The 16,175-nt window shown below is 45.2% G+C and overlaps 1 protein-coding gene across 3 annotated transcripts in view; it reads right to left on the reverse strand.

The window, feature by feature from the left end:
* Window positions 1-16,175, reverse strand: part of TMOD1 (tropomodulin 1) — a 78,267-nt gene that overhangs the window by 5,375 nt on the left and 56,717 nt on the right. For all 3 annotated transcript variants that reach the window (XM_039856265.1, XM_039856247.1, XM_039856257.1), the window contains 2 exons: window positions 15,652-15,795; window positions 3,126-3,270 (listed from right to left, as the gene is read on the reverse strand). In XM_039856265.1, coding sequence (XP_039712199.1) covers window positions 3,126-3,270; window positions 15,652-15,795 — 289 coding nt within the window. The remainder of the gene's footprint in view (window positions 1-3,125; window positions 3,271-15,651; window positions 15,796-16,175) is intronic.

Consider the following 16,175-nt stretch of genomic DNA (forward strand, 5'->3'; position numbering starts at 1 on the left):
TCCCCAGTCAGGATAGGTCCCAGGCAGGCTGCCTGTCTGCAGAAGCACTGGCGGATCCATGGCATGGGGACTGAATATCCACCAAGGAGGAGCCCACCTGCTCACAGGCTGACAAAACCCAAGCACCACAGAGACCCCGCCATGGGCCAGAAGCCAGCACAGAGGCAGGTAGGAGTGAGAAGGAAAACTGAGAGGCCAGTTCCCTTCCCCTTTGTGCTCAGACACTGCTAACAACCACGGTGGTTGGACAGGGCCTGCAGGAGGCTTTTATGACCAAAACAAAACAAAACAAAACATTCAGCCTGTCCGTTTCTTCGGAGCAGCAAGAGTGGGATGAATATACTGTGTTGGAAAGAAAAGATTTCTCTTTTGCAGGAGGAAGGTGATGCACTACCAGAATCAGAAGCGTGTCTTTTACAAAAATTAGCAGATGGGTAAGAATTTGCTTTTAAAGCTAGAAATCCTACATCATCAACGAGCACTCTGAATGTTACGTGTAATCACTGAAATGATTCTCCCATAATTCCTTATGGGCGAAACCCCAAGGGAACAGCTGCACAGTTTCCTGGGGTAACCCAGAGGCGCACTTTTATCACCTGTCACGCCTGTCCAGGAAACTGTGATGGTCCCACTTCTCACCTGCTTTCATCACCAGACTTTTCAGCTTGGCATTATAGGCCTTCGTTCTGGGTCTAACTCCCCATAATAGCTCCTCAGTCCTTCTAGATCTTTCTATCTCTCCTGTCCTGCATACAGGGTCTTATTGCCTTGCCTTTGCCTGTGCTTATACTCCCACCGAGAATGCCTCCTGACCCTCTCCACAGCCTGTCTCTTCCTTTCGAGGCTGGCTAAAGGCCCACCCCAACCAGGATGCTTTGCCTAACCAGCCTCTGTCCTCACAAATCCTGTCCCCATTTTGTTTGGATATAGCTTTTAGGCATTCTTGAATTTTTAGGCACATCTTTGAGTCTTTTCTCCTCTAAAAGGTGTAAAGTTTCTTGTTTCAGGGAACTAGCCTTTCTGCTACCCTTTGTGTCACAATCACAATCCTGGGAACACACAAGGTGCCCCGAAAGGGCTTGCTGTAACCAACAACTGGAGTGACTTGAGTGAGTCGCTGCCTGGAAGGGCGGTCTCTCCCAGGCTTCACTTTCTCTATAGGGGAGCTGGAAGGACAGGCCTGAGTCACTTCCAGCTCTGGCACTCTCGGGTCCCGGTCCTGCCATAACCTCAGGAAGTCCCTGGTCATTGAAGTTGGGCCTGGATTTTGGAATCACAGACTGTCAGGACGGGGAGTCCTCGAGGGCCATTTCATTCAACCCCCAGCTGATTTTGGTGACTCCCCTACAGCAGCCCTGATCGTTGGTCATCTGGAATCTTTTGTCCTCAGAAAAAAGACCCCCAGACCATTTTGCCACTGGAAGACCAAAGCTGGATTAGCCCCAAGATAGGCATCGAGGGGCACATAGGAAGCTTAATTTAAGCTGGGAGAGAAAAAAAAAAAAGTGAGTCAATTGCATATCAGAATAGAACTCAAGGCTTTTACATGCTTGTTCTGAAGCCAGACCATAGCTGGGCTGACAGAGTTTAGATTGATGGCCTTAGCAATTCAGGGTAGCTGTCATTTCTGTTACATAATAATTATGATTCTTAGCTATTTGTGTTTGTCCTTATTTTATTTCAAATAAAGGCACTTCAGATAAACCAAGACACGGGGTGCATTTGTTTGTTTTATGAACTTTTCTAGACCTACAGCTCTAGAAAAAAATGACATCTGGAGTGGGTAATGAATGAATAGCTTTTGGGCTGTGATATCCTGAAGAGCAGGAAGCTGTGCCCTATAGGACTGTGACTTATGTTTGAATTGACTAACCAATCTAAAGTGTGTGTGTGTGGCTCTGTGGTTACCTACGCAGAGGTTCCATGAGTAGCTGCTTTGTGCATACACATCTACACACTCATCTCCATTCTTCCAGGCCTTCCATGCATCAGCCCAGCTTCAGATTCATCATTGGGAAGTGACTTAAGTTTGAGATGTGCTTTAGTATTAGGCTCTTTGTATTTTACTGAGTGTTAGAAACAAACAAACAACAACAAAAAGCCACGTGTAGAGCAGGTTTGAATTTGATGAAAAACTCACTGAAGACATTGTCCTTTTGAAACACAGTTATTTCATAATTCAGTCCCAGAAAGTAGCTAGCTTGCTTTCTTTTCTTTCTAAACTCATTATGCCTCCTCCTCTTCTGTAATAAGAACAATCTAACTTGGTTTGTCTTTCTCCTGCCTTACCCTGGGAAACTCATGGCTAAATATAATTATCGATTATGTTAACATATTAGACCTACAATCCTTTTCTTGTTTTGTATTTTTTTTTTTCTTATTTTCCTGTAACCTTATCAGACACACTCCTTTTTGGACTTTATATCAAGTTATTTTAGCAGCCAGGAACAAACATAATAAATAACTACCCCTAGAGCTTGAGGACAATTGGCATCTGGAAGAAAGTTGATGATTGATCTCACTTTTCATTCAACTGACTTAGATATGTATTTGGCGTATGCACATAAGATTGTTTTTTCTAAAAAGAAAGTGAAAGAAAATGTCACAAACTGTCTTTAACTGAGATTAAATTAATATTTACTATGAAGTCGACATTTTCAACTTTTACCTTAAAAACAGTGAGAAGTCTCCTAGGCTTGGGTTTTGGGTGGTAGTGCTGGTTGGGGCCTTTGGGATCTGGGGCCAGAGCCAGACTGTGACCAGGACAGGACTCTGAGTTCAGAGAAGGGCGTTCAAAAGAGACTAATGGTGAGCCTTGTGCCCTCCCTCGTTTCACTCAGCTAACGCACAGAGGGTGCCTTCTGAGCCTAGCGCTGAGCTGAGCTGAGGTTTGCTATGGGGAGGGGAGAGGAGAGGGCCCAGCCTTGGCGCCCAAAGACAGGGTGCTAACAGCTTAGCGGGGAGCCAAGGCACCAACAGCAAACAAATGTGACCAATATGAAAGTCGGGAGTCACACTTGCCAAGAGGACTCCCTGGAGAAGGTATCAGTGGAATTCCCTGCCATATCCCCCAGGATAGGTGGAAAGATGACAAGCAAGTGGGTAGGGAGCATATTTTCACTCACCAAGGTCGTTGTTACTCATCATGGCATTGGACGCCCGTAGCCGAGGCCCCTGCTGGGTAAAGTGGTAGCCGAACTTCAGAAGCGTTGTGTTTTTTTCCAACATGCTCACGATCTCCATTTCCACTTTGTTGCCCAGGGGCTGGCTCTTTGGTCAAGAAAAAAAAAAACCTGTCACCACTCATCCTATTTCCATAGAATCTAAACCTTTTCTACCTGGAAGAAACCCTGAGTGGTGGGTGGGGATTTTAACCCTGCCTCTAAGATCTGGAAATGGAAGTTTAGAGAAAGTGAAAGGTTATGCAGCCAGGAGGTAATGAGCTAGGATTCAAACCCCAGGCCACTGGACAGCAAGAACAGATCTGTCCACTGGCCCACAGAAGCCTTCCTAGAATATTTGAGCAGGGAGAATCTTCGAATCATCTATTCCCAAGGAGATTTAAAAATCCCGCTGCCCAGGCTATTCCCCACGCTAATTAAATCAGAATCTCTCGGAGTGAGGCTCAGGTGTCTGTGGTTTCTAAAACTTCCCAGGTGATTCCAATATGCAGCCAGGTTTGCTAATCAGTCATTCAGACTAATCTTCAATTTGCAAATGAAGAAACGGAGGCCTAGAGAGGGAAAAGGATTTGTCCATGGTCACAGAGGAAGTTGGGAATGTCAGCGATAGCTTCCTAAAGCCTGTTATTTCCCTACCCCCAAATCCACAGCGGTCATCTGACAGATTAAAGAAAAAAGGAAAACCTGGCAATGCACAGTGTGGGGAAGGATGTGATGAGGATGTTTACCAGTCTTTTTTCTAACAGTGGGGAGAAACGGGAATCGACTTAAACATTCATCAATAGGGAGCTGCTCAAATAAACGGCAGTTGGGCTTGATAACAACATGGGCAGCTGTAAAATGATGACACAAATCTTTGGTCATAGGCCTGGAAAGATGGCCGCGAAACACTACTGAGTAGAGAAAAAAAGCTGAGTTACAGAACAGGTCATATGTATGTAAAGTTCCCGATATTTTTCATACACATAAATGTGCACTGATAGGCCTGGAAGTTTATTGGTGGTGGTGGGATTTAGGGAGTTTTGTTTTCTTCTTCCTATCTTACCGTATTGTTAGAGTTTCTGTTACCATGTATAATAAGATAATAAAGAATAAACATAATCTTAAAGAGGTTTGAAAAAACATAGAAAGTAACATTTTACTTGATGGTTTAAGACTTCCCCCCTCAGAGTAGGAACAAGACAAGGATGTCCACTCTCACCAACATTGTCCTAGCCAGGACAATTAAGCAAAAAAAAGAAGTAAAAGGCATTCATATTGGAAAGGCAGAAGCAAAACTATTTGTATTTGCAGGTGACACGATATTGTAAATAGAAAATCCTAAGGAATTCATACAAAACTATTAAAGCTAATAAACAAGTTCAGTAAGATTGCAGGATATAAGATCAATATATAAAAGTTGAAGTATTTCTGTACACTGGTAAATAATTCAAAAATTAAGAAAACAATCCTATTTGCAATAACCTAAAAATAATTAGGAATAAATTTAATAAAAGAAGTAAAGGCTAGCACACTGAAAACTACAAACAGCATAATACATTAAAGAAGACTTAAATGTAAAAATTCCATACTCATGGATCAGAAGTCTTAATATTGCTAAGATGTCAATATTCCCAAATTGATCTAAAGCAGCAGCAAACAGAAACACACGACTCCCTCCAGTGGCTCCCCACTGTTTTCAATAGCTGCTGCCATTTATTGAAAACGTACTATGTTCCCAATGCCTTGTACCCAACTCGTAGCATCTCAGTTCACTCCCTCAACAGCGCAACAGGATAAGCCCCATCTCCTCCTCAGCCTGGCACACGAAGCCCCACACAGTTTAGTCCTTGCCTTCCTTCCTCCCAGTCCTTACCCAGCTTGTTTACCCCAGGAGATCAGGTACATGGTACCTGGTGCCTGCAGAGGTCTACTTCTGAAAGCTCAGGTGCCCCGCTGCCTCTGCAATGGAATGCCCTTACCCTCCTATACCCACCGGCTGATGTCTCTCTAGTGCTTAAATACCCATCACAAATGCCCCTTTCCCAATAAGGCCTTTCCTGATCCTTATCCCTGGAAACATTCTTTCCCCACTCCACACTCAAATGGCACATTGTATGACCCTCTCTCCCCAGCCCGGTCCATCTGCCTTATTTGAGTCACCTGCCTCTATATCTGTCTCTCCAACTAGACCTGTGTTGTTCAGTACAGTGGCCACTAGCCACATGTGGCCTTTACAATTTTTTTAATTGAGATATAATTGACATAACATGACATAGTTTCAAGTGTACCACACAATGATTTAATATTTGTATACATCGTAAAATGATCACAATAAATCTAGTTAACATCCATCACCATACTTAATTGCAAATTTTTTTTTCTTGTGATTAGGACTTTTAAGATTTACTCAGCAGCTTTCAAATATGCTATATAGTATTATTAACTATAGTTGCCATGCTGTACATTCTATCTCCATGACACTTATTTTATAACCAGAAGTATATACTTTTTGATTTTCTTCATCCATTTCTTCCACTACCCCCACCCCCGCCCCCTGCCACCTCTGGCAACTACCAATCTGTTCTGTTATCTATGAGCTTGGTTTTTTTGTTGTTGTTGTTATTGATTCGTTTTCAGATTCCACATACAAATGAGATCACATGGTATTTGTCTCTGTCTGACTTATTTTGCTTAGCATAATGCCCTTGAGGGCAATCTATGTTGTTGCAAATGGTAAGATTTCATTCGTTTTTATAGCTGAATAATATTCCATTGTATATATCACATCTTTTTTATCCATTCATCCATCAGTGGATACTTAGGTCACTTTCATGCCTTGGCTATTGTAAATAATGCTGCAATGAACATGGGGGTGCACATATCTTTTCAAATTAATGTTTTCATTTTCTTCAGATAGATACCTAGAAGTGAGATTGCTGGGTCATATGGTAGTTTTATATTTAACTTTCTGAGGTACCTCCATACTGTTTCCCATAGTGGCTGCACCAATTTACAGTTCCACCAACGGTGCACAAGTGCTCCCTTTTCTTCACATCTTTGCCAACACTTGTTATTTCCTGTCTTTTTGATGACAGTATAAGGTGATATCTCACTGTGGTTTTGATGTGCATCTCCCTGATGATCAGTGATGTTGAGCATCTTTTCATGTACCTGTTGGCCATCTGTATGTCTTCTTTAGAAAAATGTTTATTCAGATCTTCTGGCCATTTTTCAAAATTGGACTGTTTTAACTTTAAATAATTAAAGTTAAATAAAGTTTAAAATTCAGTTCCTCAGTCATACTCGCCACATCTCAAGTGCTCAGTGTCTCCTGGCTCCCACGTCAGACAGTGCAGATACAGAACATTTCCATCATCACAAATGTTCTTTTGGATGGTGCTACCCCAGACTGTGAACGCTTGGATAGCACATAGTACCCAAGGTCAAGGAACTGAATTGAATGAAGGAAACAGGAATAGGTTCAGTGCACAGGAGGGTTGAGAAGATACATCAGCCTACATCCAAAGGGACAAGCATGGAACCACAGTTGAGACCTCGATGGAGGACTTCTCCCACATTATTCTGACTTCAGAGCTTGTCTGGGATCAGATGGGCCTGGGAACGCTGACTAGGGCAGACAGAGGGACATTGGTGAAATTCCACCAGCCCATCTGGCATGGCTCCTGAAAGTGCTGGGAAGAGCTCAGGCCTGTCCTCAGAGGACTCAGTACGGCCCTGCACTCTGGCCGACTTGGCCTGGCACATGGTAGAGACTTTCTGAGGCCCCAAGAAGGAACTGGCAGGTCCCCTACCCACCCTGATTACCAGGAAGCCTGGCCTCTCCTTGAGGTCACTTGCTGGGAGAGCTCTTCTAGAACTAAAGATGAGGTACTCTCAGAAAGCACAGGTCTCTCCTGAGTGGAGGGGCTGCCAGGGCTGTTTCTGCAAAGCTGACACTTTATGTTGCTTAGTCCAGAGTACAGAGCACACTGATGCAAAATGCCTCTCTCCACCTCCCTACATCCCAGGCAAGGCAGGCAGGAACTGGCACCTCCGTCTCAGAGGTGAGTAAACAGAGCCCATGTATAAATGGACTGTGCTCCCTCCACTTAATGACAGAGCCAAGGCTTGACCTTGACCTGGGGCTGAAAGAACTTCAGAGGATCCTCTAGGCCCACACTCTCAAACTAGCATCCAAACCCCTGAGACACACGCTGATGTGTCAGTGTATGTGAGAGGATACAGGATTCTATTAGATAATCATGGCCAGTCTTCCTAGAGTGTTAATCTTGGACAAAAACCATTATTTTTCCATTAAAGAGTAAAACAGAAAATATGCATACATTTCAGGAAGCTTCTAACTTGCTTCATTCTCGGGCCCTCCCTTTCTCTAGGGACTCTGAGATTAGAAGGCCTCAATCACCTCACAGGTGAGGAAAGAGGCTGTGGGGACAGGGTTGGGACTAATACTCCGGTCTCTTACTTATTCTTCAAATATTTATTATTCAGTGATCGTGTTCCAGGCAATGTCATAAGCACCTTAATTGCGCTAACTCGCTTTCTCCTCACTACAAACCTATGGAATATGTACTGTTATCGTACTTTTCATCCTACAGGCGAGGAACTTGAAGAATAGAGGTATTAAGAAATTTCCTCCAAATAACAGAACTTGTCAGGTGCAGAACCAGGATTTGAACACAGGCTATTTGCTCTAGAGTCTGTGCTAGTTCCCACCTTACTCGGGGACCTCTGAGAGAGCTCAGAAGGCAGAAGTAGGGCTGATGAGAGGAGCCACAGGCAGATGGAGTTTGGCTCAGCATGGCAGTCAGACTGTGATCTTACCATCAGCAGTGCCTACACACGAAAAGAACTGCCTGGTAAGGTAGCAGACGTCCCATCCCTGGAGGTGTGCAAATAAAGGGCAGGCCTTGTGTTGTAAGGCTGTCCCAGATGTCATCACAAATGGGGAAAGCTTAGGCTCCACGACCTTTAAGGCCTCTGAGGCCTGTATTCTGCGAGTCTATAAATAGCTTGTTTGGATGGCATAAAAAAAATCAGGAGGCGACCTTGACAGTGGATGAAAGGCAATTAGAAGCCCCTTGGGGAGGACAAGGGGCCAGTCATGCCAGGAACGTCGATCTCTGGCAGCAGAACCAGGAAGCGGGGTAGAGAAGAACTCCTGCCTCCCTTCAGATTTTCTTAAGAATTAAATAAATTACTTGTAAATAAATATAATCTCATGATGAAAAATTCAAATGAAACTAAGCAGATTGAGTAAAATGATAGTCTCCCTTCACACCATTTATCCTCAATCCCACCCCTTTCTACAGAAGTAAGCACCATGGCCAATGGAGAATGTTCCTATGAATTTTTTTCTATGTGTGAAGTATATAACAGAAGTATACAGATGCTAAATTTTTAAAATTTTTTTCTTTAAATGGATTGATAATATGTTTATTCCTCTGCAACTTGCCTTTTCCATTTAATATTTTCTGGAGATCTTTCCAAGTCAGTACATAGGGAACTAACTCTTTCCTCTGAACTGCTTTATGGAATGCCCTTGTATAGATGAATATTTACTTTGCTTTCATTTTTCCTTGTTACAAACAATTCAGCAGTGGGCTTTGCAGGGGAGGGAAGACGTATTCTTTAGGGTGGACATGGAGATATGCAATGGCTCAGTTGAAAGACGGGCATATTTTGAATTAAAATTGTGAATGTCCTTTCGAAAGGATACAAATGTTGATAAGCCTTCCAGTGGTGTATGACAGCTCTTCACACCTTTACCATGGCCAAGTTCTTATCAATCTGATGAGAAGATGATCAGATTTACTATTTAACAAAACAACCAACCAACGACTCAGGTGGAATTGAGCTGTGACCTAGAGCTGGTGGCTCTGAGACCCCCATTCTGACCCAAGGCACCATGGGCATCAGAAGCTCACTTTGTACATCTGATGGGACCAACCATGGACTTTCCCTGGTGATCCGGAAGACATGGACAACTGGGAATACTTGATACTGCCCCAGAATGGAGCTCTGGGAGTTTTCTAGTCCAACTTCAGAGCCCAAATCCTGGCTAATATTAAAATTTCCTCCAAACCCCAGCTGCCAAATTGTTCTGTTCTGCTTACATGTCCCAGTGATGAGAGTGCATCACCCTCTGAGGTACCCTGCTCCATCTTTGTTGGGTAGCTCTGCTGGTTAGAAAGGTCTTTCTGGAGAAACTATAGCAACAGAAAATGATATAGGTAATTCTCACTCTGGTGATTTTAAAATATGTCTGCAAATTCTTTGATATGTCTCCCATCCAAAAGTACATGCAACCTAATTCTGCTCTTGAGTGTGGTTGTGCTACGTGACTTCCTTCTAAGACAGACTGCGGTAGAAGTGACTGTGTAGCTTCCTGGGTGGGCTCATAAAAGGCAACTCCAGCTTTCTTCTTTCTCTGCCTTGGGTCACTCAGTCTGGGAGAGAAGTTAGCTGCCATACAGTGAGGACACTCAAACAGCCTTGTGGAGAAGTATGGAGTTGAGGCCTCCTGCCAACAGCCATGGAGGGAGCCATCTTGGAAGCAGGTCCTCCAGCCCAGGTCAGGCCTTCAGACTTCACCTTGACTGCCAGAGCCACCCAGCCAAACTTCTCCTGGATTCCTGACCCTTAGAAACTGTGAGTTAAAACACGTTGATTTCTATTTTAAGCTGCTAAATTGGAGGTGGGGGGAGGATAATTTGTTACACAGCTATAGATAACTGATATACTCACAAATAATATTGAGCAAAAAACTAGACACGAAAGAGCACATGCATGTGATTCCATTTGTATGATGTTTCAGAACAGGTAAAACGCATCTACGGTGACAGAAAGCAGGATATGATTGCATTTGGAGGCATCGATGGGAGGGGGCATAAGGCAACCTTCTGGGTGCTGGAAACATTCTATATCTTGATCTCAGTGGGAATTACATAGGTATATATATATATGTGTAAATCCACTGAGCTCTCACTTAAGACATCTTTGCTTTACTATATGTAAGTTAACACTTCAGTAAAAAAGTAAACGTAAGTAGGAAAGGAAGGAAGGGAATAAAGAAGGAAAGAAAGGTTAGTAAGTTGTTCTTTCCGCGAGCCAGAATCTGTCTCCCAGAGGTCAACCTTTCCCACCCTACCTGTCTACCACCCACTGGTTCTATAAATAACAACAGAAATATCACCTCTCTTTTATTGAGAGAAGACTATATGCCAGATGTTGATTAAGAGATCAACACATTAAATCTTCTAACAACCCTATCAGGTTGAGTATCAGTATTTTTCCCATTTTATAGATGAGGAAACTGAGGTATGGACACATTAAGTGATTTTTCCCAGTTACATAGCAAGAACATGACAGAGCTTAGCTGGGTCTTGATCCCTTGTTTGACTTCGAGTGTCAGAGATTTGAATACAAGTCAGTCTGCCTCCTGTCTGGAAAGCTCCTGGTTTTTTAGAACAGAGTGCAGCCTCCAATGGAAACTTGACATGGTGTGAGATAGTTGTGGTCATGATAGTTGTTGTCATGATCTGTGTAGGAAGAAGGTTTTCTCTACATCAGCAGTCCCTAACCTTTTTGGCCTATGAGAATCTAATGCGTGATGATCTGAGGTGGAGCTGAAGTGGTGATGCTAACACTGGGGAATGGCTACGGATACAGATGAAACTTCGCTCGAGCTTCTCCCGCTCATCTGCTGTGCGGCTCAGTTCCTAACAGGCCATGGACCGGTACCAGTCTGTGGCCCAGGGCTTGAGGAACCCTGCTCTACATCTTATTTTTTTCTCTCATTTCTACTGACTTTACGTTATTTTTCCCTGAGAAGTAAAATCAGTAAAAGAACATAATTAGCATTTAGAGGAAAGGACAGTGAGTGACACATATCTATCTTCGCATGGAGGCTGAATAATTCCAGTCTGAATTACTTCAATACGCAATGAGACTACAGATGCAAAAATGATGCGCAGACCGAGCTGCTGCTTAGGATGTAAATGTATAAGGAATAAAACAGTGAACACGACTGGTCAAAAGTACTGCTGTCTTGGTTTTCAAGCGTGTTTTCCTTTCCTCTTACAAAACCAAAAGTATATTCGGCCTCATTTAAAATAGCATTAGCTGGCTGCCATAAGTGCATAATCTAAAATTAAGGGGATTGTCGCCATGTGTGAAAACCTTCAGGATCCTATTCCAGTGCAATTTTTGTTTTCTTTCTAAACTTAATTCCACTAGGAAAATAATCCAATCTGGAAAAACAAGAGAACAGAATCCACTTCCTTTAGCTTCTTTTTTAACATATTAAGCACATCCTCATGGTCAAACATTGGAACGAAACATTTGGAATCAGCCAATACCACCAGACATTGCACGTTTCTTTATTTGGGGAGGGGGAGCTCATGTTTTCAGGCCTGGTCTGTTTCGAGGGACAGGGAGTGTGCCCTGTGCCATGAGCATCCTGGGAAGGGCCTGCTGAAGGGAGCTCTGTTGGGAGTGGGAAGGGTGAATCAAGAGGGGCAAAGAACCACCATTTGGATGTGACCGCAGGATCCACGGGGCCTACAGGCACCCCATCTGTAGAGCCTGCTCCCTGGGGGCCGAGGAGGTCTCCTTTGTCCAACCATAAATGCAGCCTGTCTGAAAGGCAGGACATCTCAGCTCCAACCTGGCTCTGACATTTGATCTATGACTTCTGGTACATCCCATCCCCTTTCTGACCCTCAGTTTCCCCACCTGTGAAAGGAGGGCTAGACTAGCCATTTTCTCAGTGCCCTCAGCTCCAGGTCTGGCTCCTCTGTCCCCCACCCCAACCCGCACCCACACTGCCAGCTCAGGGCAACTTCAGGCGGCAATAGAACAGTGCTGAGATAAATAGACTGGCTAAGTAAACAAACAGCCTCAGACTCTGGTTCCTAAATTTGTGTCCTGAGCCAGCCTGGGAGGCTCCGTGTCACCCTTTCTTTGGCCGTATAAGGAAAAAGGAGAACAGAGATTCACTGACACAGGTTACAGGCACAAGGGCTGAGGAGAAAGCTGCAGTCTCTGAAGACCTTGGCAACTAACCAAGAATGAAGAATAAATCAAATGCCACTCACCACCTTTTTGTCACACTCTGCAAAAGCCTAGGGGCTGGGACACCCGAGGAGAGGCAGTGGCCATGCTCAGGCCTCCTGGGATGCACTGTGAGAGGCGGGGGTGGCCTTCCCCTGAGCCTGGGTGGTAGAGCCCCCTCCCCAAGACCAGCCTCAGCCCTGCCCTCCTCCTCCCCAGCCAGGTCCCATCCAGTGTCCAGGCATACGGGAGTACTTCCCCACAGGTAGCCTCCTCTGGGAGGTCATGATACCTTCGCCGGTCTCCCCCGCCCTGATAGCCTCTCCCTGCTCCGAATCCTCTCCCAACCAGTTGGGAACCATGTTCCCAGAACACAACTCTGACTGGTGCACAGAACAGGCCACGGTCCACCTTCCCTCAACCTACCCATTCGGAGCCCCTTGGACTCCCAAATCCCATTCTGGCCTTCCTCTGGGGGTACTATTAGTCATGTTTGAATGGGCTCCATGGCTTTCTTCTCTCCTCTTTGTTCATATGGTTCCCTGTACATGACCTCTGCTTCATCCTCTGAGATACTGTCTACTCTACAGGTTTATCTCAAACTCCACCTCCTTCAAGAAGTCCTCCCTGATGCCTACTCCTGCCTGAGACTGCTCCCTCCAGTGGACTTGCAGGCACACTGTCTGTGCCTTGCTGGAGCATATCATTTGATGGTCATTTCTGCTCTTGCGTGTCTTCTCATGCGGCATAGATTCCCTGGAGGGCAGAGCTGGAGCCTCATTCACACATGGCACCCAGCTCAACCCTGAGGTGCAACCGGCATTCACTGAACTCTGACAACGGACCAGAGCAGAGGCTCCCAGGATCACGGGAGGCAGGTGGTGAGAGTGCTTTGGTCTTGTACAAAGGGAAAGGGACAGCTGAGAAAAGTCTACATGAAACTACAATAGGGTTCAGGAGCCCAGACAGGCACAGCTCATGGACTTTGGAGTTACACAGACCTGGGTTCGAATCTTGCTCCTGCCATTTACTCACTGTGTGACCTTGGGCAAGTTACGTATCCTGCCTGGGCCTCAATTTCCTCATCTACAATACGGGTTGTGATACTCACAGTCTGTGTGAGCATTAAATGATGTAATGGATTCATGGTATCAGCTCAATTAATTGACTCCTACAATAACATGTGAACACCCTAGATCGCCTTTGGAGTAATTAAAAAGTTAACGACTGCATACTTTACATCTGTCATCTCTCAAGAAGTAGAGATGATTAGCCCCATTTACAAATGTGGGGCTGAGGCTCAGGGAAGTGATCCCTCTGACACCAGGGTGTTCAGCCAGAGTGAAAGTGACGGTCAGCACTGGCTCAGTCTCTGAGTTCTAAGGGGACAGTAGTGGGAAGAAAGGTGAGCAGCTTGTTCCCTGCCACCTGCCACCACAGTGACCTGAGGCCAGTGCTGTGGACCATCTTTAGCCAACATTCTGCCCCCAGGAGCTGGGTTTCAGCTGTCTCTGGGTGGACCACAACTCCCTGCCCTGCCAGGCTGAGTCATGTGACTAGCCAATCCCAGGGTCTGACGCAGGGTTGCTGCCGAGCCTGCCGCATGCCATTGTTCCATCTGCTGTGCTCCTCCTGACTTCAGTAAAGCAGGGTCAGCAATGGCCGAGGGAGGGGCATAAAAGGTGGGGGTGGGGAGGAACCAGGAATGGGCTACGCAGCAGCAAGGCCACTGGCATGTGACACATACAAGGGGTCCAATGCAGCAAATTCACACGACAGGGCTGCTGCAGGCTCATGTGGTCTCTTTATGTGAATTAGAAAAAAAAGGACCTTCTCTGTGTAAACAAAGCCCCGCACCAAGGCTGGGAGAGCAAAACGCGGGCTGGATTTCATCCCCTGCCACATCATTGTGCAGTGAACAACATGCACAACCATCCAGGGAAGCCCTGCTTACCAAGCACCACTCTGGCGCCAAGTTCTGAGCTGGACACTGAGATATGGAGATGACTCAGACACAGCACCTAACTCTCTTTAGGGGATGGGAGAAGACAGTGGCATGGTGGCTCTCAAAAAAAAAAAGAAAAAGGTTGGATTTGTAGTATTTGCGATTTCTGTAGTGTAGATATATCCACTAGGGGCAATTTCAAGGTGCTGCTGGGCCATCACTGAAAGGGGCGTTCAGAAGAGATGCACACAATTAACTCTTGGTTCAAGCTGGCTCTAGAACACCACTGGGAGAATAAGAGGCTTCGGCTGCATCCAGAAGGAAAAGGAAGATTTCTCCAGGCAGAGAAGGGAGTAGGAGCAGGGGAGGACATTCCAGTGGGAGAGGAAAGCAAGAGCAAAGACACGAAGGTAAAAAAAGTAGGAAGCAAACTGTGAAATTCTGAAGGGGTGTAACTAGGAAGGGACTGTTAAAGTCTTCTGGAGGATTGTAATGCTTTAGCTCTTGGCCAGGGGTTACATGCCTGGTGTGATTAAGCTGTGCAGTTAAGTTCTATGTGTTTTCCTGTATGTTTGTTATCATTTACAATAAAGAGAAAGGTATAAATAATCTCATTCAAGGATAACTACTATTTACAATTTTGTTATATTTCCACCCAGAGTTTTTCCTATGCACATCTTTACATGACAATTCAGCAGAAAAAAAAAAAAGTTCCCTAATGAAGAAAGCATTTTAACATTAGAAGCAATGTGATGTAACAGAAAGAGGGTGGGTTTGGAGTCACAGTGACCTGGATTCAAATGTTGCCTCCGAAAGTGCGAACTTGGTGGCCCTGAGAAAGTTGCCTGTCTTTGCCTCTCTGAGCTGTTTTCTCTCCTACAAACTGAGAGAGATGATACCCACATCCTGCAGGGTGGCCGGGAAGATCAGAGATGATGGGTGTCAGGAGCATAGCACAGAGCCTGGCCTATAGTAGACACTTAACACATGGAAATAAATGACTGCACCACAGAAGTTATAGAGAAATGATAACCCCATAAAGATAAAGACAAACTAGAATTTGCCCAGAGAACAACCTCAATGGTAAGAAGACTCAAAAACCCATTGAATAGGGGGTGACTGAAGAAAATGGGGTATTTAGCCTGGTGAAGAAGACTCCAATGGTTTATTAAGATCTGTGCAACAGATGTGTCCTGTGCAGCACAGAAGAGAATTAAACCCAACAAACAGGCCTTGTAGGGAGCTCATTTCTACTGGATAATAGAAGGGTAAGGAGTAGGGGTACACAAGCCAAAGCTGGAAAAGCACTTGGGAGGAATGATGAAGAAGGAAGGTGAGCAAGGTCCCCTGAAGCTGGGCTCCGGAGCTTTTATGATCAACAGCATCTGCTACGTCCAGCAGCATGCAGGAAAGTGCAGAATGGTGAACATCATGTAGTGAAGGACATTAGGGTACCCTTGGCCATCTTACCTGGTTATCGATCTTTAGTTCCACTAGAGAAGTGTTGTATGGAAGAGCTTCCACCAGGCGCAGGATCCCGGCTCCGGAAATGAAGTTGGATTCCACATTCAGTGTCTTTAGCACCTTGTTCTCCTTGAGCATCTCAGCAAGGGCCTTGAGTCACAGGAGAAAAGTGAAGGTACCCATGAGTCACCCTGAGCAAGGCTGGAGCCCCTCTTGGGTAGAATCTAAAATATTGATGGAGCCTTGCGGGGAGCAAGAGCCCCTTGCAAATTTATGCTTTTTGAGCCAGGAACCAGACAAGACGATCTCCACAACTTCTTTCACCAACCAAAACTGAGTCTCTCCTCCCCTCCAACCTGCCGTGGCTCCCAAGCCCCTACCGGAGAATTCCTTGCTCCTTAGCCTACATCCAAAGCCTCTATTACCTAGATCTACTTTTCTCTTTAGCCTCAACTCTCGCTGCTCCCTTATGGTGAGTCTACTCCCAGTTCCTCCAGCATGCCCACTGCTCTCTCACCGCTTTGCCTTTG

The sequence above is a fragment of the Pteropus medius genome, unplaced genomic scaffold, assembly GCF_902729225.1.
Source record: "Pteropus medius unplaced genomic scaffold, Ma_sr-lr_union100, whole genome shotgun sequence".
Classification (NCBI taxonomy): Eukaryota; Metazoa; Chordata; class Mammalia; order Chiroptera; family Pteropodidae; genus Pteropus; species Pteropus medius.